The sequence below is a fragment of the Scatophagus argus genome, chromosome 4 (assembly GCF_020382885.2).
Source record: "Scatophagus argus isolate fScaArg1 chromosome 4, fScaArg1.pri, whole genome shotgun sequence".
Classification (NCBI taxonomy): Eukaryota; Metazoa; Chordata; class Actinopteri; family Scatophagidae; genus Scatophagus; species Scatophagus argus.
This window is the reverse complement of record NC_058496.1, coordinates 13,366,889-13,386,847: the sequence shown is the minus strand read 5'-3', so window position 1 is coordinate 13,386,847 and position 19,959 is coordinate 13,366,889. Positions and strand designations below refer to the sequence as shown.

Sequence of the window (19,959 nt, the reverse complement as noted above, 5' to 3'; positions counted from 1 at the left end):
CTTGCACGTTTGTCTAATGTGTGCACAGTGCGACTGGTCCCTGTGAGGCACAGATGTTTTGTTTTGTTTTTCTGCAGCGTAATAGACCATCGAGCTGTTCTATTTGCCAGCAGAGCAGAAATACAGTCTGACAATTTATCAGTGCAATGAAGATATCAATCTGGGTATTAGTATTTTAGTAGTTTTAGTAGCAGAAGCAGTAGAAGTAGTAGGTAGTTTTTAGTAAACTTTACTAAAACATGAGGAAATATTGGTAGTACATTTGTTGGGCACTGTAAGAGTTACAGATAATGTATGTTAGTGGGATCAATTTATTATGAGTTTCAGTATTTTTTGTGGGATGTTTTTTTTTCACAAATAAAAATATAGATTTATGGTATCCTTTGAGCAGATTACTGATGAAGTATTGTTCTCACCAGGGAAACCGTGATGTCGTGCTTGAGTCATTAGACTTAAGCGATATTTGGATCAAAATGTTGTGATGCCATTTGTCGGTAACGGACCAAAGTGATCAAAATCAGCTTTAGATTGTAGGTTAGACTATTCCTGACAAAACAGATTGGTTACAATAACTTTTTAATGAACTTTGACTCTCACTTATTTGTTGTGAATACCAAGTTTTATGGGCTTCAGATACATCTCAACAGTTGTCTTATTTTGTGTCGTACAAGAGTAATGTTTAAATCAAACACCAGTAATCGGGTTGAGTAGGATATTGTAGACGTTCTTTAACTCCTGGATCCATGACACATGTTGCAATTTTACACTTAATGTGCAGCGTAGGATAGTTCATATCATCAGGTGTAATCTGACGTTTGCCCATAACCCACATTAAAACTATTCTGACTTCCCACACGTCTCCCACTCAAACCTCTGAATGCACTTTCTTCACATTCCCACTTCCCTTCTACCCGTCTCTCACCGCTGCCTCCCAGTCCCTCAGCTGCACTCCCACTTTGTCATGCTCTCTCCCTGCTGAGGCTGCGATTTCAATCCCCAGCCTCACACACACACACACACACACACACAAACACACACACACGCAGACTTTAGTACACAGTTCATCATGGATGTCAGTGGAGCTGCTGAGCCTGCATTTACTGTAGCCTCAGCCTGCACTTTAGGCTTGAACGCACACATAGAAACCCACAGCGAATGTGGTGCTGAGGTCTGTTGAGTTGGAGGATTGTGACGTGAGTGTCTCTGTGTGGTGGGTGTCTTAAAAGATGTTTTTTTTTTTTATTTTTTCAACATTCGCCCCCATCTCAGCAGCCCAACAGGAAACAGTACCACACATACATCCTGTCATCATCCATGTGGGCCTCAACACACACACACACACACACACCCTCTTAGTGTATCATTACAACATTTGTTACTTTTGTTATAGACAGCTCATCTATGAACTATCCATGATCCATAAAAAATTACCCAGAACTATGTGAAAAATGATTTAAGATTTCAGAGGTGACTTGGTTATTTATTTCCTGGATGTGGTGACTCATAACTAATCAGTCACTTGCTTTCATTTTCAATTGGCTCAAGTGTTTCGTTGTCTTTCCCGTGTTAGCAAATCAGAGTGTTATGGTTGGCAAAGAAGCAGCCGAGAATAACCTGGCTTGGATAAGGCATGGGTGTGTACTTGTTGTTGATGATTAAGAATTATTACTGTCCTCTTACGGGAAGATTCTTATACTGAGAGTGAGCCTTGTGCTTACGATAGCACAAGAAAGACGAACAAAGTCAACAGTAAGGAAAAACATGACTCGTGAGTTGATGAGGGGGAGGTGGTGGAGATCATGACAAAATGTCTGGTGATGGTGTTGCAAGAAAACAGTGACTTCAGAATGATAACAGCATTGCTAGTAGTCAAAAGTTCGCCTTTACTCGGTCTGTCTGAATGAAAACATGGGTGAATTAATATTAGGAGAAACCCTGATGAAAACATCTGTTGCTGTCTTCTACCCCCCTCCACAGACACACAAACACACAGAGGGGATTATCCAGGATTAATTGGATGGCTGGGGCTATTAATCTGTAAAAAAAAAACCCCACTGTAATCCAGGAGATTGACCTCATCCCTGATTCCTCTCATAAAAACCCACGTGACGACTCCATCACTCCATTCACGGGGAGCGTGTCTGTTCTGGGGTCAGATCATTGGTGTGTGCTGGTGAGCCTGTGCTTAATGTTACGGAAAACTGAGTGGTTTCTGGGATTTAGTGTGTGTTTGTTTTTATTAGACCACAAACTTTTTTGTTTGTCAGTCAGTGAGGTCTGAACTTTTTTCATTCACATTTGCATGTAGCTCACACGTGTTTCCCTGTAATTTCTTGGCTCGACTTAGCTTTTTGCGTTGGGAAATTTATTTAACCACAGAGAGAAATGTCCAAACTGAACTGAGAACAACATTCCTGTTATTAAGCTGTGTATTTACTGCATACAGCATCTGCATCACACAGTGTTTTCTGTGGTTTTGTCCTCCTTCCTCCTTCTTCTTGGCTCCGTGGCAGTTCTCCTCCGACATATCATCAGTCTAGAAAGATCACAAAACACAGTAATCCTAACTAAACACAAACATACCGGAAAATGACAGAAAAACCTGCCCATTGTGTGTTCTTTACGTGTCTCATAAGCTGCGTTAACACCTGTTGATTTTGAACCAGTGACATCACTTCCTGGAAGAAGTGACGATACTCTCAGAAGAAAAAAAAAAACAGCTAAAATGAGTCATCAGCTAAATTGTAAACAATGGACCTATTTATAAATCTATTATAAAATCATATGACATTAAACTAAGCCTCAAAAATCATGTTTAAACCCTGTATGACTTCATGGCCACGTGCTTTATCTTGCATCATCTAGTTTGTCATGCTCCCCTACCGTTCGGCTTCACCTCTCTTACCTCCGTCTTTGCTGCTAACCTCTTGTGTCTATGTTTGTCCCCTCCACCCACTTACTGACTCTCACCCCAGGACAACTGTGAGGCCTACGCTCGCTGCCAGACTCAGAGCAGTAACCATGGTCGTGACTGGCACCAGCAGGCCCTCAGTGGGTTTAAAAGGTGAGTAGTTGTCTCCATAAGGCAGGGGAGGAAGACTGATGATGGAACGGTGAGTTTGGTGAGGCAAAGGCACAACTGTGAAGAAGGAGGATGAAAGTAACAGAGAAATGTGTTAACTGAGGTATAGAATAATTTTTGTGTAGAGGAAAATACAGAGGCAGGACTTTAAAACTTTCAGTTTGCTCCACATCAACTATGGGCAGGGGTTTTCATAACATTTTTCCTGATGCCTACAGTCACACAGAGAGAGAGACACACACAGTGAGCCATTCACTCCCTTTACAAAAGGTTTTCTCTGAGGGATCCTGATATATGAAAACTTAATTTCCTAATTTAGCAGGTTATTGTTTGAACTGTAGACGTTAGGCACCAGCAGGGAGCATAAAACCACTTTAGAAGAGAGAAAACACACACTGCATCCAAGCCACAAACACAAACCACAAATGCACATGCACACAGACACAGTCATGAACTATAAGGCCTACGAAACTGAAATGTTTTCTGTTTTCCTGAAAACTAAGATTCAGCAGCATTTATACTAGAATACCTGAAACTTTTAAAAGCAGAAAACGGTTTTACAGATTTTGAAACATCTTCTTCAGTGCCATTTCTTTAGAGTTAAAAAATGTTGACTGGTGTATTTGTTCTGTTATGTGGAAACTGCTCAAAAGGGCTAGATGAACTTGGATGTGATGTTGCCTTTTGCCCTTTTAGACTTGAATTATGCCATAATTTTCCTGCAATGCAATGACATATTTAAGAGCTTCACTCTACCAGTGAGTAGAAAAGTGACTCGGTAGAAGACGGTTCCATTTCGGCTCTGCAGAGAGCAGCGATATGTTCCTTGTTCAGCCACATGCAGTTGATTTAAGATCACAGATGAGTCATCTGTCACTACCAAGGCTTTGAAGTCCTGCTCGTTCAGCTGCACACGAAAATTAGATAATAACATTTGTTGTTATTGGGTAGAACAACTGGCTTGATACCGTACAGCTAAATAGGGGGCAAAATGTAATATATGGGAATCAGAAAGTATTAAGGGCAAGCAAGCAAGGAGTGAAAAAGTCCTTTCAAATGGTTTTTCAAATGCTAAGCAACTACTAAACTCATTCTTCCTATTTGTGTTAGCGGAACCTTTGAAGTCAGAGTGACCTTTTCACTTCCTGGCACACCAGCGGCCCAGGAGTAGTGGTACTCTGGTCTTCCCAATAGAAGGCGATGCCATGGGACAAAACAGTTCAGCACTGCCTGGCCTCCCTCCTCAGCCTGTACTGGGTACTCTGGACGGCAGGGAGAGGAGGGACAAGAGATATTCTTCATTCATTTGCATCAGGATTACGAATAATCTGTTTCATTAGCCCTGCACATGGACAGGCAGCAGCAGTGCCTTGCTTAGGAACACATTTACACACTCGTGACAGCATGTGTCCATGTACTGCCAGTACATAAGTATGACTGGTCCACACCCGCTCACAAACAACATGCATACATACACACACACATAGGAATGATTAAAAATATACCACCACAATCCTGCTGGCCAGAGGGTGAGGGACAGATATAAGTCTTGTAGTGGCAGGAGAAGCAATCCATTACTCTTTGTCTCAAAAGCCCTGAAAACCGTACCACACACACACACACACACACACATGTCCCTGCACTGAGCAGTATGTACACGTTGTGCTAACACAAGGATTTAAACAGACACAGAGGTAAGGATCAGACAAAGAACAAGAACAAACAAACAGAACAGACTTACCACACTTGTTAGGGCACAATCCTGAGGTAGAGACAAACAAATGATGTGAGACTAAAGCATCTCATAAACAGCAACGACTTACACAAACAGCGTGGACTCATACAGCGCAGAACACTCATCGTTATTCAAGCCAATTACCATCACGGATGAATGTGTCCAAGTGCTTCTCTAAGATCTTCCTGCCCTTCTCCATGATCTGAATGGCTTCAAATGTTTCTGATCCTTAAAGAATAAATAAATGAATAAAAAAATAAATTACATTTTAATGATCTTTGCTGCAATTACTTCCAATTTGGCACGTACTGAATATATCCATTTGGAATGAAGAGTCATGATAAATGTATTTCATATAAATATATACTTTTTGCTTCTCACCAGTGTGCTGAGTTTTCAAGAAGCGGTGAAATTCACTCTGGTACTCACTCCTGGCTCTGTACAAAGTGGTGGGATCTGAGCAATGAGAAAATAAGTTGCTTTTTTTTTTATCCAGGACAAAATGAGGGCCATAGCAGTAATAGATTCAGTTGTCAGAACATATAAAACCTAAATGGGCTGACAGTACTTTAGAAGGAATTATCAGTTTCCTCTAAACTCGTGCCATGACACACGGCACTAAAACAGGTCTTGGCCTCACCAATGACTCCTTTTCGTTCTCTGCTCGTCTCTTTGTAGGTCACATAGGCATGGTCGCAAATCCTTTTCATTTCAATTTGGTTGTCCACGGTGGATGCAGACAGGATGAAGTCCTCAAGCAGGCGCCTGATCCTGCGGTCACACTGCAGACAGGCCTTGACTGAAGGGACAGTGCAGAGCAGGGACACCAATACGAGCATCATCTCTCCTCTGCACCCCCAGTTTCCTGCACATCAGGATGAGTCACTTTGCCTGGTGTGAGTTTTCAGCCAATGCAGGTTCTGAAAAACAGTTCAGAGCCACCATGATCACCACTCCTATGGCTGCCTTTAAAGAAACCGGTACTTTTATCGCTACTGCTGCCAACATGAATATTCAGCTCTTGGTGCCACAAGCACTGATGTTTCTCATGAAAGAAAAAAAACAGTAATATTGTAAACTATAGCTCAATTACTTCTTCAACTGTTGCTAATACTGTTGGCACTTCTAGCCAACTGATATTAAATGGAGCAACAAGAATATCCACATGACCAAAGGAGATAAACCAGGATTAAAAACAGAGCCGACCACTTGCTGTGTTCATGGCTTGCTGCTGTCACCCAGTGGTAGAAAACATGTCACAGTCACGACAACATCATTACCTGTACTGGGTGCTCTCTCCTCTGTAGTTTCGTCACAACAGGCAGTCTTGCTCCTGCGGCAGGTGATTTGGTACGCAGCCCGGGCCTGTTGCTATTATAACGTGCACAATGTAAAGAAAAGGGTCAAAGTCCCTCAAAGGACAGGGACAAGGACAGCCAGTTAATTACAAACAATGCAGCTATACATACTATAACCGCAATATTTTTATAGCTTGAGATTAATAAAAGCAAGCAAACAAAAAAGTTAAAATAATGCGAATTATGTTTGATATTTGAATTGTTTCTATGGGCAACCGTCTTCCAGAAAACCAAACTGCACAGACGATCGTTTAAAAATAGGAGTATCCATTTTATCTCTGCTTTGTGTTTGACTGACAGAAAACAAACCGGAAAGCTCTTGTAGATTTACGTTAGCCATCTGTAGTGTATTTTTTGGAACTATGTGATACGAGACTTTGCGTGTAACACTACATTTCCCACAAGGCCACTGGGTAGCGTCGCGTATGACTGACAGCTCCATGGACGAATCCGCTTCTACCTCAGTCGGCGTTGGGCTGTGACCTCAGTGAGCCACTGCACTCACCGCTGTACACATTGACCCCAGAGAGTCAGATGCAGAGGTAAGATAAGTCTCGCCATAAATTGTAGTGAATTTATTGTGTTGCTTATTCGTTATAAGCGTAGTTACAGACGTAGCCAACGTAGCTGTTAAATGCGAACACGCAGCCCAGCTCTTGAGAACTGGTATAGCCGGTTACAGAGTCGCTGTAATGTCCCAATGCAGCGTCGACACGGCTGTTGACGAGTGCTTGTGGGTTATCGATAAGGTACTGGCACGTTGGAAATGTTTGGTCACTGAGTTGAGTGTAACCTTGAATACGTGTGGAAAAATTAATGCAGTGTCCGTGTTCGTGTCCGCCGTGATGATTTCAAAGTCATATGACGCTTTTTTTTTCAGTTTTAGGTATTCAGCTACAACTAATGTGAACACAGAACAGTCAGTCACTGTGGAGGAAACGTGTCTGTGTTTATGAGCTGCAGGGTATAGCCTGTTGTAAGGCGCTTTCTGCTTAAAAACAGCAAGTACAAATTTACATGGACTTAAAATTAGCCACATTAGCTCACATTTTGAACCCTGAACTAAGTACTAAGTCATATACTACCCCTGGGATCTCCATGACAGAAGAAGTTTGTGATAAATAAGTAGACCTAATTCATGCTATGTTCCCTTAAAAGCAGTGAGAGCTGATATTTGAGACTTGAAACTCTCATTATGTATTGGAATTGCTTGTCCCATTCAGGCAGGTGATTTGCTAACACAATAAACCAAGTTGGAATTGATCCAATAAATGAAATAAATGATGATTGAAATGGGAGAGGTCTTTGGCAAGCCCTAAAATTTAATCAGTATGGGTAATGACAATTGTAGATGCTGGCAAATGCTTTTTGACTAGTTAGTATTCTAAACCAGTTATTATATTATACTGTGGTATAATTTCTATGTAAGTTGTGATGAGCTAAAGTTATAGTATGCAATGCAACATGATAGCATGAAGTAGTCATGTTATGTTTCTATTTAAGATTGAAAGAAAAGCAAGATACAGCTGTATTAAAAAGATACAACTGGTTAAGGGCCTGTAAGCTATGGAAGGTATAACCGTGTACTTATGAAACTGTTTTATGGTAGAGAAACACTGTCTATGGTAGCCATACACTGTCAATGTAATCTCATTATAGTGACTGTGAGCCTGAAAGAGAACATTTATTGTAATCCTGCATAAAACAATTATTTTTAAAAAATGCCACAGAAAGAGGCCTGGAAATAATGGTGTCTAGTGCCAGCCGAAAAAGAGAAGAACTAATGGTGTAAACTGTGCTGAAGAAGCAAATAAAATAAATAAATAAAAACAAACAGGTGCAAAATAAGGCCAGTGGAAGGTCCCCAGAAAACCTAGGGCAAGCTGACCAAATGGTGTAAAAGTCACCAACCAATCCAGGACGAAAAAAGAAAACCTAATGGTGTAAAACAAGCAAAGATGGTAAAGAGATGGACAGTAGGCGTGGAAAGGTCCAGACCCTAAGGTATATAATGTGAAGCCACCAGTCATTTTGGGAGAGACCCTTCATGTGTACCTAGTGTGCTTTGTGAACGGTTTTTCCCTTTTTTGCCGGCATTAAAGTCTTTGCTGCTCAGAATCCTGTCTCCTGTTGATGATTCTACTGGACTTCGAGGGAAGATTTTCCTGAACAATTTGACACAGCTAAAACTTAGAATTTATTGTAGTGTGGCTTTGAGCCTCTGCTCTGAGTCTACACGACAATACCAGTTATTATAATTATTGATAACAAGAATTCATTGTTACTTGTAATTTTGGATACCTAGAATTGTATCATAGGTATCTTAAATGTAACCGTAACTAGTGAAAGTTATATTTGGACTAGTAACAGTATTTGAAAGAACTTCAATACCTTTCATACCTAATTGGAATTGAATTTTAGATATCAAAAAAGGAATTGTTGAAAGGGTATTTCACTCGTCACAGTCAGCTTTGACTTGTCAAAATGTATTTTTTTTTTCATGTGAAAATATATTTCTTACATGCCACTACTGGTTTACAGATTTGCTAAATTTTAGCTAGTCTAAATGTCATTTCCACCAGTGGAAAACAAATCACCACTAGTCGGCTCTGCTGACTAAATGTTTTAGGAGCTTGCCATAGTAGATCAAAGTATTTGAATCTCTTGTACTTAAGCCAAGCATCAGGCAGGGACTCTGAAACCAGAACAAAGCAGAGTCAGATTACAGAATTTGGTATGAAATACATGAGTAAAATTGAAATTGAAATTTATATTAAGAAGATGGTGTCTGTGATTGTACTTACAGAGGACATTAAGGATCATATAAACTGTCTCTTGTAAACTGGCATAAAGAGGTAGACTGTCTGTGAAAGCCTTGTTTCAGAACAGGAACCCAGGTTTTGCAGGATATGCATTTGCAAGGTTTCCGTTCCTCCTTGCAACATTGCAACTAACCTTCATTAGAATAAAATTAGAGTGTCGGGCTGAAACATAATAATACCTGCTGGGAGGTAAAATATGGTTCCGTTGCACATGATTGGCCTGGGCTCTGTTTGAAAACTGTAGGTTTGCTGCAGCACAGTTATGCTCTTAAATATTGTTTACTCAACCCCAAAGTTCTCTTCCTCCAGAGATAAATATAATTGACCGTGGTGACATGGTGTCTGTACTTTCCCTGATCATAGCCTGTTTTTTATGGTGTCACTGGTTCTGTCACCACCAGTGGCTTTGTGGCTACAGAACCTGGATTTGTGCCATTTACCACAGTGAGACTTCTTTGCACTCACTCTCTTTCTCTGCTGAAAGCTGCAGATGCTGCTGAACTGTGCTGCATGCCACACAGCACGTGCAGCGCAGTTCGCTAACCTGTAGCAGAATACATGCAGGGTGCGTTGATCTTGCAGACATATGTTGCAGATAACTGTGCATGTAAAATTTTTTGTGTTTCACAAAATCAACACGGTCACAGAGTCATTGTATAATATATGTTTTTTTACAGAAAGCAGAGGGTGAATGATAAATGTCTTTAATCATGATACAATGCAGCGTGGAGAGCTTCAAAGCTATTTATAACGCTAGTTCTAGGAGACCTCATAATTAGCTCCAACCTAAAATGCACTTTGTATTTGTATGTCCCATGGTGATAATTTGGAATTTAACTAGTATATCATTTCAACACATTATTTTGCTGCTTTGCATATACGCTGTTTATTTGTGTATTCTCCCATTTAAGACATTTGGGTTTGATTGGTGTATAACATAACGATATCTGCAATGTCTGACACATTTTTCTGAACACTTTTTGACCTTTGTTTTTACACGTCGTCCCATAGTTGACCTCTGTCTGCCTTTGCAGGTTTGGACAGATCAGGCCTCACACAGAAATGGAGACTTTGCTGAAGATTGGCACGTAGACATCAGGCTTTCCTTCAGCTGTATTACTGCCATTGTGAAGAAGATATATTCCAGATATTTTCTCAAACACTGATAGCACGTTAACAACAACTGCCCACTTCTGTCAGTGCCTCTCCAAACACACTTCCCTACGCTACTCACTGACTTAAGTCTTCAGCATGTATCAGATTGTCCCGGGAGCTCCTGGGGAGCAACAGACGACCGGGGGAGCCGGTGGTTCTCCAGCGAAGAAAAAACTGAGTCATGAAGGCCGGCCTCTGGTGATGGCCGGTATGTTGGGCTGTGTGTTGGTGCTGGCTGCTGTGGTTGCCTGGTGCTACTACTCGGCATCCCTTCGTAAAGCCCAGCTGTTCAAGGCTGAGCTGTTGGACCTTAATAAGGATGGTTTTATAATTCGTAACCAGGCAGGGGCTGTTATCTTCACTATGGCCTTCAGGTGGGTTCCATGTACTGATTATTTCATTTTTGCTCTGTGATTTTTGTCTCGATTAATTGTTTGTCAATGAAGTATCAAAACGAATGATGACAAATACCCATTGCAATTTTCTGAGTTTGTCTAATGAACAGTCCAAACCACAAAGACATTCAGTTTAGAAAAACATAAAACATATCCATGCAGAAAATGCTCAGATTTAAGAAGCTGCTATGAGATAATCTTTGGCATGTTCTGCTTGGAAACTGGAATCAAATTTAATTGATTATTAAAGTAGCTACAGATGAAAATCAAATAATACAATATTAAGTAAATGTTATCCGATATGCATGATGAGCAGTTTTTGTGACGCCATGGCCCTTTCAGAACAGTCAAAATAGAGACTGACCGCAAACAGAGAAATATTTGTACAATGTAATGCAATCCAGTGCTTCCCTGTAATAAATACTTTGCTTGTGAAACTAACAGCCGGTAAATCTTGGCTAACAATAGGTAATGTGACACACAGTGTGTATCACTTTTTTGGCCTCAGTGCAGTTGTTCCTCTTTATGTGCCGGTCCGTACTGAAGAGCTGCAGTCTGTGGATGGCTAATGGAAGGCCAGATGAGACAGACACATGATTACACCCTCAGGGAAGACTGATTTAGTCATGCCCTTTATCAGCAGAGCTCACATCGACAGAATTAGCCATAGTGCAATCATTGCACTAGAAGAGAATACAGGAATATAATATAAAAAAGAGCAACTGAATATAAATTATTGTATGCTATATGCTCTTCTTCTTTTCCTTTTGGCTGTTCCCTTCAGGGCTCTCCACAGCAAATCATCTGCTTCCATCATGCCCAATCCTCTGTATTCTTTTTCCTCACACTACAACTTCTAACTATTGTATGCAATATAATGGCGTGCAATATCTTCTGTATTGTGATTGCATTTCTTCTCTGCTGTGGTATTTTCGTAGGTGCAATTATTTTTGATATCTTGATATTTGATATCTAGATACAGAAGTATGACTTTCTAACTGACTAACATGACTCTGTTAGTGCTGTGCTGAACTATTTTATTCACACTGTCTTTGCCTCTGTCATTGGTCTGTCCCAGGTCTGGCACTCTAGATCTGGACTCCTGCTCAAAAGAGGGAAATATTCTGAGCTGCACTCAGTCAGATTCTGGCAAGCTCAACTTCTTTATCCAGACGGTTCGACCGAAGGACACAGTGATGTGTTACCGTGTTCGCTGGGAAGAGCTGCAAAATAAGCGTTTGGTGGAGCACGCCATGGCCTACAATGACTCTCACTGGTATGGAGGGGCAGAGACAGCAGCACAATACTGGCCTATAAGGATTCAGGGCAACGAGGAACCACAGCCCTTCATCACCAGTGACGTGTACTCGAATCGGAATGCTTTTGGGGGAATCTTAGAACGTTATTGGCTGTCTTCAAATGCGACAGCCATCAAGATTAATGACTCTGTACCGTTTCATTTGGGCTGGTCAGAGAGGGACAGAATACTCAGGTTCCAGGCCCGATACCAGGACTCTCCCTTCAGACCACCAGAGGGTCTGCAGGCCTTTCCTGAGCTCAGCTATAGAGTGTGTGTCGGTTCAGATGTTACCTCTATTCACAAATACATGGTAAGTATTGACATACTGTGTACTTTGTATTTATGAGCAAAATCCCCTTTCTTATTTCCTGTCTAACTGCAGTGTAGTGAAGTGTTTTTTTTCTGAAGTTAGAAAAATGTGTTCAAACACAGTATGTTAAGAGTCTGGAGGATTTACTAGTAGAAATTGGCAGGTTGGAACTGTTGTATTTAACCAGCGTTTCACTCCAGCTTCAGTGTCCGTATCTGCAGACAAAATATCACCAAATGAATGGCAGTATTTTTTACTTTTTCTCTCTTTCCCCCCCTCTCTCTTTTGATGAGGGTAAACAAAAATGACATTATCGTGCTTATTGATCCTTATTAAAGGCAAAGTCTGTGCAGGAAGATTGAGCTGGCAGTAGTAGTGCTGCAACAGCCAGAGCAGTTCAGTGAGGCAGCCGCCATGCTCTGCTCACACAGCCTGTGTGGCGCTGGCATGAAGGTGTTTTCTGGTTAGAAAGCGAATAAACATATTTTTCAACATATTAATCTTTTCTTTCCAACTAAATGAGCTAAGCAGAAAGCTGGAACACACTTTGTCATTGTGCAAAACAGAAAAACTGGTGTGAACTGGTGTGAATGCCTCTGTACTAAGTGTCTTCTCTGTATGCATGTGTTTTGATCAGGTACGTCGGTATTTCCCGAAGCCTATCAAGGTCCCGTCTCCTGAAGTGTTCAAAAAACCTTTGTGGTCGACATGGGCTCTCCACAAGACGTCCATAACTCAGGAGAAGCTGTTGCGCTATGCTTCTGACATCACCAAACATGGCTTCACATGCTCCCATCTGGAGCTGGACGACCGCTACACTGCTGACTATGGAGAGTTTGACTTTGACCCACAGAAGTTCCCCAATGCTAGTGGCATGTTTGACAAACTCAGAGAGGATGGGTTTCAAGTGTCGCTCTGGACACATCCTTTTATCAACTACGACTCCATTAATTTTGGTGTTGCTGTGGAGAAAGGGTTGTTTGTTCGGGAGCCTAGCGGTGAGCTACCTGCTCTGGTTCGCTGGTGGAACGGTATTGGAGGAATCTTGGACTTTACCAACCCAGAAGCCCGCGAGTGGTATTCTTCACATTTGCGTATGCTGAAACACCACTATGATGTGACGTCCTTCAAGTTCGATGCAGGAGAGACAAGCTACCTCCCACGTCAGTTTAGCACCTTGGTCCCACTGTCTGACCCTTCCACCTTCACCCGCCGCTACACAGAGATGGTCATACCATTCAGTGAGCGTGCAGAGCTGAGGGTGGGTTACCAGAGTCAGAATATCTCCTGCTTCTTCAGGATCATCGACCGAGACTCTGTGTGGGGTTATGAGCTCGGCCTCAAGTCCATCATCCCGACTGTTCTGACCATTAGCATTCTGGGCTACCAGTTTGTCTTACCTGATATGATAGGAGGGAATGCATACCCCAACCGCACAACAGGTACGATGTAATACCTAATGTACCTAATGTATGGCAGCAGAGAATTTTAGAGTAGAAATTGATTCTAACATCTGTATCGTATTTTAGGTGGTTTAGATGGAAAAAATGGACTGCCAGACCGTGAGCTGTACATCAGATGGTTGGAGCTGTCTGCTTTCATGCCTGCCATGCAGTTCTCAATACCACCATGGGCCTATGATGACGAGGTAAGCAAAGTGAATCAGTGGATGTGTTGTATTGGATGGAAAAAATTACCCTTTTTTTTAGTTCTGTTATTTCCCATGATTGAATTTAATAATCACAGGAAATTATGTGATTATTAAATTCAGTGTGTTGGGAGAAAGGGAATCAGATGTGAATGTAAGAAACCCGAGTGGGATCTTTGGGAAGCATAGTTTCAACTTCAGATTATTCTGATGGGATTTTCTTGTAAAGTATTTTTATTGCTTTTATTTATTTTCAGTTTCTTTCGATACTACCACATGTGGGCGATATTGTTTAAGCATTCATGTTCTGTACATATGGATCTTAGGTAATTTGACTGTATGAAATACTCCTTGTCCGAGGTTACTCAGGGTTACTTTGATACTGTACAGAGAAGGGAGACCAAAGCATGATCACTGGCTTCTAGCTGTGTGTGTGGGCGGTGACTCACAACACATTTTGGTTCTTAATTTTACTGTTCCAATTTGATTCACCGTGAAAAGACCACTAAACTGTTTTCTCTGACTGTCCAACCAACAAAGTGGGTGAAGCGGAGTTCAGCAAAATGATAACAACGCTAATTTGAGCTACCAGAACTTTGCAGACTTTTTTTCCCTGGACTTTGCCTCTCAGGTAACAAGCAACCTGTCCAACCTTCTTGGTGAAACTTGGTTAAGGCTGTAAGCAGTTAGTGAGGAAGACTGACAACACTGCTCAAAGCTGGAAATAGTGCCCTAACCTTCTGCATTTTTGGGTAGAAAAAACCCCCTAACATTTATATCAAAAAAACAGACATAGCTTTTTATTTTAAAAAATATGATAACTCATAAAAAATACTAGACCTGACTATCAAAGATATAAAACATAGATTGGTCTAATTTTTATTAAACCCTCATAATCATCAGATCTCTATCGTGGTAATTGTCGGTGATTATTGAGCTAATGCATTATAAATGCTGCAGTTAATGTAGTTGCAGTATTGTGAATTTAATCATAATATTTGATCAACTAGATGATATACTGTAAGTGAAGAAAACAACATTTATATGAACTTTTCGAATCCCCCTTCTGAAACCAAGCCTACCCCCTTGCCTTTAACATGCTCTGATATCAGAAATAAAATAGAAAGTCTTGGTGTCTTAATTGGTCAGCATTCTCCACTGTGATGCTCACACCATCTCTGTGCATTTGTCTGCAGGTGATACAGATAGCACAGAAGTTCACAGAGCTCCATGAGAATCTGGTGGCCCCAAGGGTTCTTGAACTAGCAAGCGAGGTTCTTGATACAGGGGACCCGATCATCAGACCACTGTGGTGGATTGCCAATGATGACGAGGCAGCCTACAAGATTGACTCTCAGTTCCTGATCGGGGACGACCTAATGGTGGCTCCAGTGTTGGAGCCAGGAAAGCAGGAGAGAGACATCTACCTGCCTGCAGGACGATGGAGGAGCTACAAGGGGGAACATTTTGATAAAGGCCCCATGTACCTCACCGACTACCCTGTGGACCTCGATGAGATAGCTTTCTTTACATGGGTTCACTGAAAAGATGAAATAATTGAACACACACACTCACTGTTTGCACATGCACATTGTTATGAGCACACATGCCAAGAAATAGCAGTTGATGTTTGTTTATCAAAGGGACATGACCACTTAGGGACCTGCTGCCACAGCAGGATGTGATTTTGGTAAAGATGAACCTTGTGTCTACTTCAGCCCTACTCATTATCTGGACATCTGCCTGCAGATTTTATCACCCATGCAAGAATTAGAATGAAATTTGTATTGACTTCTCGTTGGATTCTCTTGTGCCACCCTTAAAGCTGATACTCATCCTCATGTGCCTTCCGCAGCCAATAGTTTAAACCGATCCCAGATTGTACCATCAGTCTTCCACCTTATGGACATCCAGATTTCTAGTTACACAGCTCATATGGTTTTAATTTAAGGGTGAGGGTTGGCTTTTTTTCCGACCACATGAATTTCATTTCAGGTTAGGTTAAACAACTGCGCATTAAGATGTTAGATGTGTGTTTTTATTGTGGCATAATGGGGTTAGGCACTGGCAATAAACATTCTGCTGAAATGGCAGCCCTCACCTTTTCTCAATGTGGCAACTACTGTATTGTGGAAAATCTTAGCCTTTTCAACACTACCTGTGTTAAAGCTCACGTGCAGTCATTTGTTCTTTATAATTATTAACTCTTTCCTTTAGGTTTGTGGGTATGTGATTGTATATACAGTGCATACATGTGATTTTGGGTTTGAATTTGAGGTACTTGTCATGATATTTTAAGCATTCCTTAATGTGTAATGCCATTATGTCATTTCAGTGCTAAAATCTTACGGCTTCACACTTTTTTCATCTGCACTATTTGAAATTCACAGCTCAGGGTAGATTTAAAAAAAACATTTGTTCTGTTAGGATTAATTTTGTTGACCCGCAGCATAAATATATTTGTTATACTGCTGGTCTGCCTTGTAAAACAGATAATGTTCTGAAAGATGCCATAATTAATTGCTGTCCATGTCTGCTTTGTGACTTTATTTGCCTTATCAGCTGAATTAAGCTATGCTGACCTCAGTAGTGAGAAGCAGTATCATGTTGAAACACTCTCCTCTGCATCTGCAGTGATATACTTTAAGCTTTGCACCTTCTCGTTTTAAGCACTGACATTGCAAAATACCTGATAGGTTCTATTCTAAAATGAGATACCTGCCCTCTGACTGAATGTCTGTATGCTCTTACTCTTACTCACTGATTGCTGGCATGAGAGTAAAGCACACTGTCGGTTAAACAATCTAAATGTCTTGCTTGAAAATAGTTGTAAAATTCAGTGCTGTTTCAGAAATGTTTAAGTCCGCACCTATAGAGTTGTGATGGGATACGTTGATATTTAAAATGATTTGTGTGGTTGCTTGTTGAAAAATGAAACAATCTTGCAGCAACATTTGTGAAAAAATAAATGTCACTGAAATATAAAGAAACTAGAAGAACCACCGTGAGAAAATACTGCAGTATTTTCACAATACTGTGTTTTTATAGAAAGTGCACAGATCTGAAACTGCCAGGATTGAACAGGTAACATCAGTTCAAGGGATTTTGTGGGAACACTGATTACATGAATTGGCCAATATTTTACTGTTGGCTGAAAGGTTTTTGTGAAATCTGTGCACCTCCATTGTGACTCAATGACTACTGTTGATTAATGCTTCCTGTATTATGAAGGTGGACTGTCAAAGACAACACGAGGTTTGTGCAGGTTGTTGTGCATCTTCTGTAAACATACAAGTTTTGTTGTGTGAAAAGTTTGACATCCAGAGAATATTGACGGAGATGCTAAAAGTTACCAAAATGTTGTTGACACCCACAACATAACAAATGCATCTGTACTGAAGCTCCTGCAAACAAACTAAAGTAACTTTGGATAATATGAGATCTGACTCTCTTGTAAACCACTACCCTTATTCACCTATGAAGACATTATTCTGACATATATATGACATTTCTTTGATCCACCTCTAAAAACAAAGCGTAGCCTCTGTCTTTAACAAAAGATCAAACAATAGCTTTAGTAGATCCAAGTACGTTAAAAAATAAATAATCTGATAGGTTGATCCAGCTTATATCTCACATCAGTTCTTTTATGCCTTTTATTTTTGCCTGAAGTGGTGAAAAGGTTTGTTGATGTTTCAAAGCTTTGAATGCAAAGAATTAAATCAATGGTCCATCACATTGTGGTTTTATTGAACAGTTCTGGAACTGCAGCCAGTCACATTTCTTACATATTGAAAATTTGGTTATTGTGCCTGAGTTGTACAGTTTGGGTTCTCCAGAGCCTCAGAGAAAGACGGTGATGATGGCAGAGGATAAGAGCAGGAGGAGGACACTGGAACCAGTGGTTATGGCACCGTTACACAGGTCACCTTCGCAGCATTTTATGAGACCTATGCATCCAGTGCTGATGAAGCAACCTTTGGTGGTGATACCTTCAAGACATGATGGAAAAACCTCAGGTTTAACAATAAAGTCCAACAGGCATTCAGTGCAGAATTATCTCAGGTCCTTCTCTTTGAAATGCTTAATATTAGTCATACTTTGTTGAGGTCCTGATAACTTACCGTTCAGCGTGAGAGTTGAGCAACGATCTGCGTTGGCAGGACAGTCAACGGCCTGGCAATTTTGGGAGTCTTCACATGCATAGCATCTCAGTCCATATGCTATAGAGAAATATGTTACATTGTTAAAGATGGTTTAAAACACTCAGAATAAAAATCTCTGTATTTTATTTTATTTTTTTCACAACAAACCCCATTTGTTTCAAAAGATATTTTAATGTTACTTGATGTAGTGTAATGCATTATGCCATCACAAAAGCTTCAGGTAATCATCTGTTCAGACTGCATCCTGCTCCCTTAGTTTTACTAAATGTTACACTTCAAGCAGTTTAATGAAGTTTGTGTCCATGTGATTGAATGAAAGAGCCACATAAATAAACGTAGTCTTAAGTGATGTAATGTAATGTGAATCATAAATAGGCCCACCTGTAGACAGAGTCACCATCAGGACCAGAACTCCATAGAGCTGCATTGTGACCTGAGAGAACTTTCAGCCAACCTTTTGAAAGGAGAAATGTAGAAACAGGGTGAACTCATCCAGGGCCTGCCTTTTACCTGCCTTTTATAGTCCAACTTTGCAGTCTTGTTGCAAAATTCCACGGTTGAATGTCTTCACAAAGCTTTTTCTTAGGTTACCTAAATAGGCTCAGTATGTCAGAGGCAGCTATATACACTATATACAGGTGTGTGAATAAATGCAAAAGCTAAAAGTAACATAAAATCATCTTCAGCAGCCTAGCCTAGCAGGTAAAATCTGTTTTGGATTAAAAAAAATCATGGTGTAAATGTATTGCAAAATATTCAAATTATTCCATTGATTGCTACATAAACATCAAACTACATCTTGGTGAAACTTGGTTAAGGTTGTAAGCAGTTAGTGAGGAAGACGGACAACACTGCTCAAAGCTGGAAATAGTGCCCTAACCCTCTGCATTTCTGGGTAGAAAAAAAACAAAATAAACCCCAAGCATTTATATAAAAAACAGACATAGCTTTTTTTTTTTTTTTTTTAATATGATAACTCATAAAAAAATACTAAAATTGACCATCAAAGATATAAAACACATATTGGTCTAATTGCTCATAGTGTAAGTGGCACTATCGCGGTAATTGTCGGTGATTATTGAGCTAATGCATTATAAATGCTGCAATTAATGTAGTTGCAGTATTATGAATTTAATCATAATATTTGATCAACTAGATGATATACTGTAAGTGAAGAAAACAAAATTTATATGAACTTTTCGAATCCCCCTTCTGAAACCAAGCCTACCCCCTTGCCTTTAACATGCTCTGATATCAGAAATAAAATAGAAAGTCTTGGTGTCTTAATTGGTCAGCATTCTCCACTGTGATGCTCACACCATCTCTGTGCATTTGTCTGCAGGTGGTACAGATAGCACAGAAGTTCACAGAGCTCCATGAGAATCTGGTGGCCCCAAGGGTTCTTGAACTAGCAAGCGAGGTTCTTGATACAGGGGACCCGATCATCAGACCACTGTGGTGGATTGCCAATGATGACGAGGCAGCCTACAAGATTGACTCTCAGTTCCTGATCGGGGACGACCTAATGGTGGCTCCAGTGTTGGAGCCAGGAAAGCAGGAGAGAGACATCTACCTGCCTGCAGGACGATGGAGGAGCTACAAGGGGGAACATTTTGATAAAGGCCCCATGTACCTCACCGACTACCCTGTGGACCTCGATGAGATAGCTTTCTTTACATGGGTTCACTGAAAAGATGAAATAATTGAACACACACACTCACTGTTTGCACATGCACATTCTTATGAGCACACATGCCAAGAAATAGCAGTTGATGTTTGTTTATCAATGGGACATGACCACTAGGGACCTGCTGCCACAGCAGGATGTGATTTTGGTAAAGATGAACCTTGTGTCTACTTCGGCCCTACTCATTATCTGGACATCTGCCTGCAGATTTTATCACCCATGCAAGAATTAGAATGAAATTTGTATTGACTTCTCATTGGATTCTCTTGTGCCACCCTTAAAGCTGATACTCATCCTCATG

The 19,959-nt window shown here is 40.7% G+C and overlaps 3 protein-coding genes across 12 annotated transcripts; 1 reads left to right on the top strand and 2 right to left on the bottom strand.

Annotated features, from left to right (window-relative positions):
- Window positions 1-1,456: 1,456 nt before the first annotated feature.
- LOC124058522 (izumo sperm-egg fusion protein 1) lies at window positions 1,457-6,525 on the bottom strand. Of its 8 annotated transcripts, none has more exons than XM_046387888.1 (10): window positions 6,098-6,525; window positions 5,458-5,737; window positions 5,199-5,273; window positions 4,962-5,045; window positions 4,824-4,844; window positions 4,588-4,677; window positions 4,199-4,344; window positions 3,839-3,989; window positions 2,961-3,139; window positions 1,457-2,536 (listed from the first exon to the last, which is right to left on the bottom strand). In XM_046387888.1, exons 2-9 carry the CDS (start codon window positions 5,657-5,659, stop codon window positions 2,967-2,969), a joined length of 942 nt encoding a protein of 313 aa, XP_046243844.1. In that variant the 5' UTR covers window positions 5,660-5,737; window positions 6,098-6,525; the 3' UTR covers window positions 1,457-2,536; window positions 2,961-2,966. The 8 variants fall into 8 exon arrangements, with proteins under 8 accessions (XP_046243844.1, XP_046243843.1, XP_046243845.1 ...); XM_046387885.1 differs by having other exon boundaries at window positions 1,460-2,536; window positions 2,971-3,139; window positions 4,591-4,677; window positions 6,098-6,524; XM_046387884.1 differs by having other exon boundaries at window positions 1,461-2,536; window positions 2,971-3,139; window positions 6,098-6,522.
- Window positions 6,526-6,582: 57 nt separating this feature from the next.
- LOC124058521 (myogenesis-regulating glycosidase-like) lies at window positions 6,583-19,959 on the top strand. 3 transcript variants are annotated; one of them, XM_046387882.1, is made up of 6 exons: window positions 6,583-6,717; window positions 10,032-10,526; window positions 11,626-12,157; window positions 12,795-13,599; window positions 13,687-13,805; window positions 19,314-19,959. In XM_046387882.1, the coding sequence occupies exons 2-6, from the start codon at window positions 10,249-10,251 to the stop codon at window positions 19,659-19,661; spliced, it is 2,082 nt and encodes a 693-aa protein (XP_046243838.1). In that variant the 5' UTR covers window positions 6,583-6,717; window positions 10,032-10,248; the 3' UTR covers window positions 19,662-19,959. The 3 variants fall into 3 exon arrangements, with proteins under 3 accessions (XP_046243838.1, XP_046243836.1, XP_046243839.1); XM_046387880.1 differs by lacking the exon at window positions 19,314-19,959 and adding an exon at window positions 15,002-16,791; XM_046387883.1 differs by lacking the exons at window positions 6,583-6,717; window positions 19,314-19,959 and adding exons at window positions 6,724-6,924; window positions 15,002-16,791.
- LOC124058525 (three-finger toxin MALT0070C-like) lies at window positions 17,534-18,503 on the bottom strand. Its single transcript, XM_046387894.1, has 3 exons — window positions 18,353-18,503; window positions 17,930-18,028; window positions 17,534-17,797 (listed from the first exon to the last, which is right to left on the bottom strand). Exons 1-3 carry the CDS (start codon window positions 18,396-18,398, stop codon window positions 17,649-17,651), a joined length of 294 nt encoding a protein of 97 aa, XP_046243850.1. The 5' UTR covers window positions 18,399-18,503; the 3' UTR covers window positions 17,534-17,648.

Bases quoted from the DNA above. Each gene is read 5' to 3' on its own strand.
- LOC124058522 (XM_046387884.1), bottom strand. From the start codon at position 5,659: ATGATGCTCGTATTGGTGTCCCTGCTCTGCACTGTCCCTTCAGTCAAG. The intron at 5,274-5,457 runs GTGAGGCCAAGA...CTCATTGCTCAG, and splicing joins AGAACGAAAAGGAGTCATTG to ATCCCACCACTTTGTACAGA. The intron at 5,046-5,198 runs GTGAGAAGCAAA...TTATTCTTTAAG, and splicing joins CTTGAAAACTCAGCACACTG to GATCAGAAACATTTGAAGCC.
- LOC124058521 (XM_046387882.1), top strand. From the start codon at position 10,249: ATGTATCAGATTGTCCCGGGAGCTCCTGGGGAGCAACAGACGACCGGG. The intron at 10,527-11,625 runs GTGGGTTCCATG...GGTCTGTCCCAG, and splicing joins ATCTTCACTATGGCCTTCAG to GTCTGGCACTCTAGATCTGG. The intron at 13,806-19,313 runs GTAAGCAAAGTG...ATTTGTCTGCAG, and splicing joins CATGGGCCTATGATGACGAG to GTGGTACAGATAGCACAGAA.
- LOC124058525 (XM_046387894.1), bottom strand. From the start codon at position 18,398: ATGCAGCTCTATGGAGTTCTGGTCCTGATGGTGACTCTGTCTACAG. The intron at 18,029-18,352 runs GTGGGCCTATTT...ATTTCTCTATAG, and splicing joins GATGGTGACTCTGTCTACAG to CATATGGACTGAGATGCTAT. The intron at 17,798-17,929 runs GTAAGTTATCAG...CATGTCTTGAAG, and splicing joins CTCAACTCTCACGCTGAACG to GTATCACCACCAAAGGTTGC.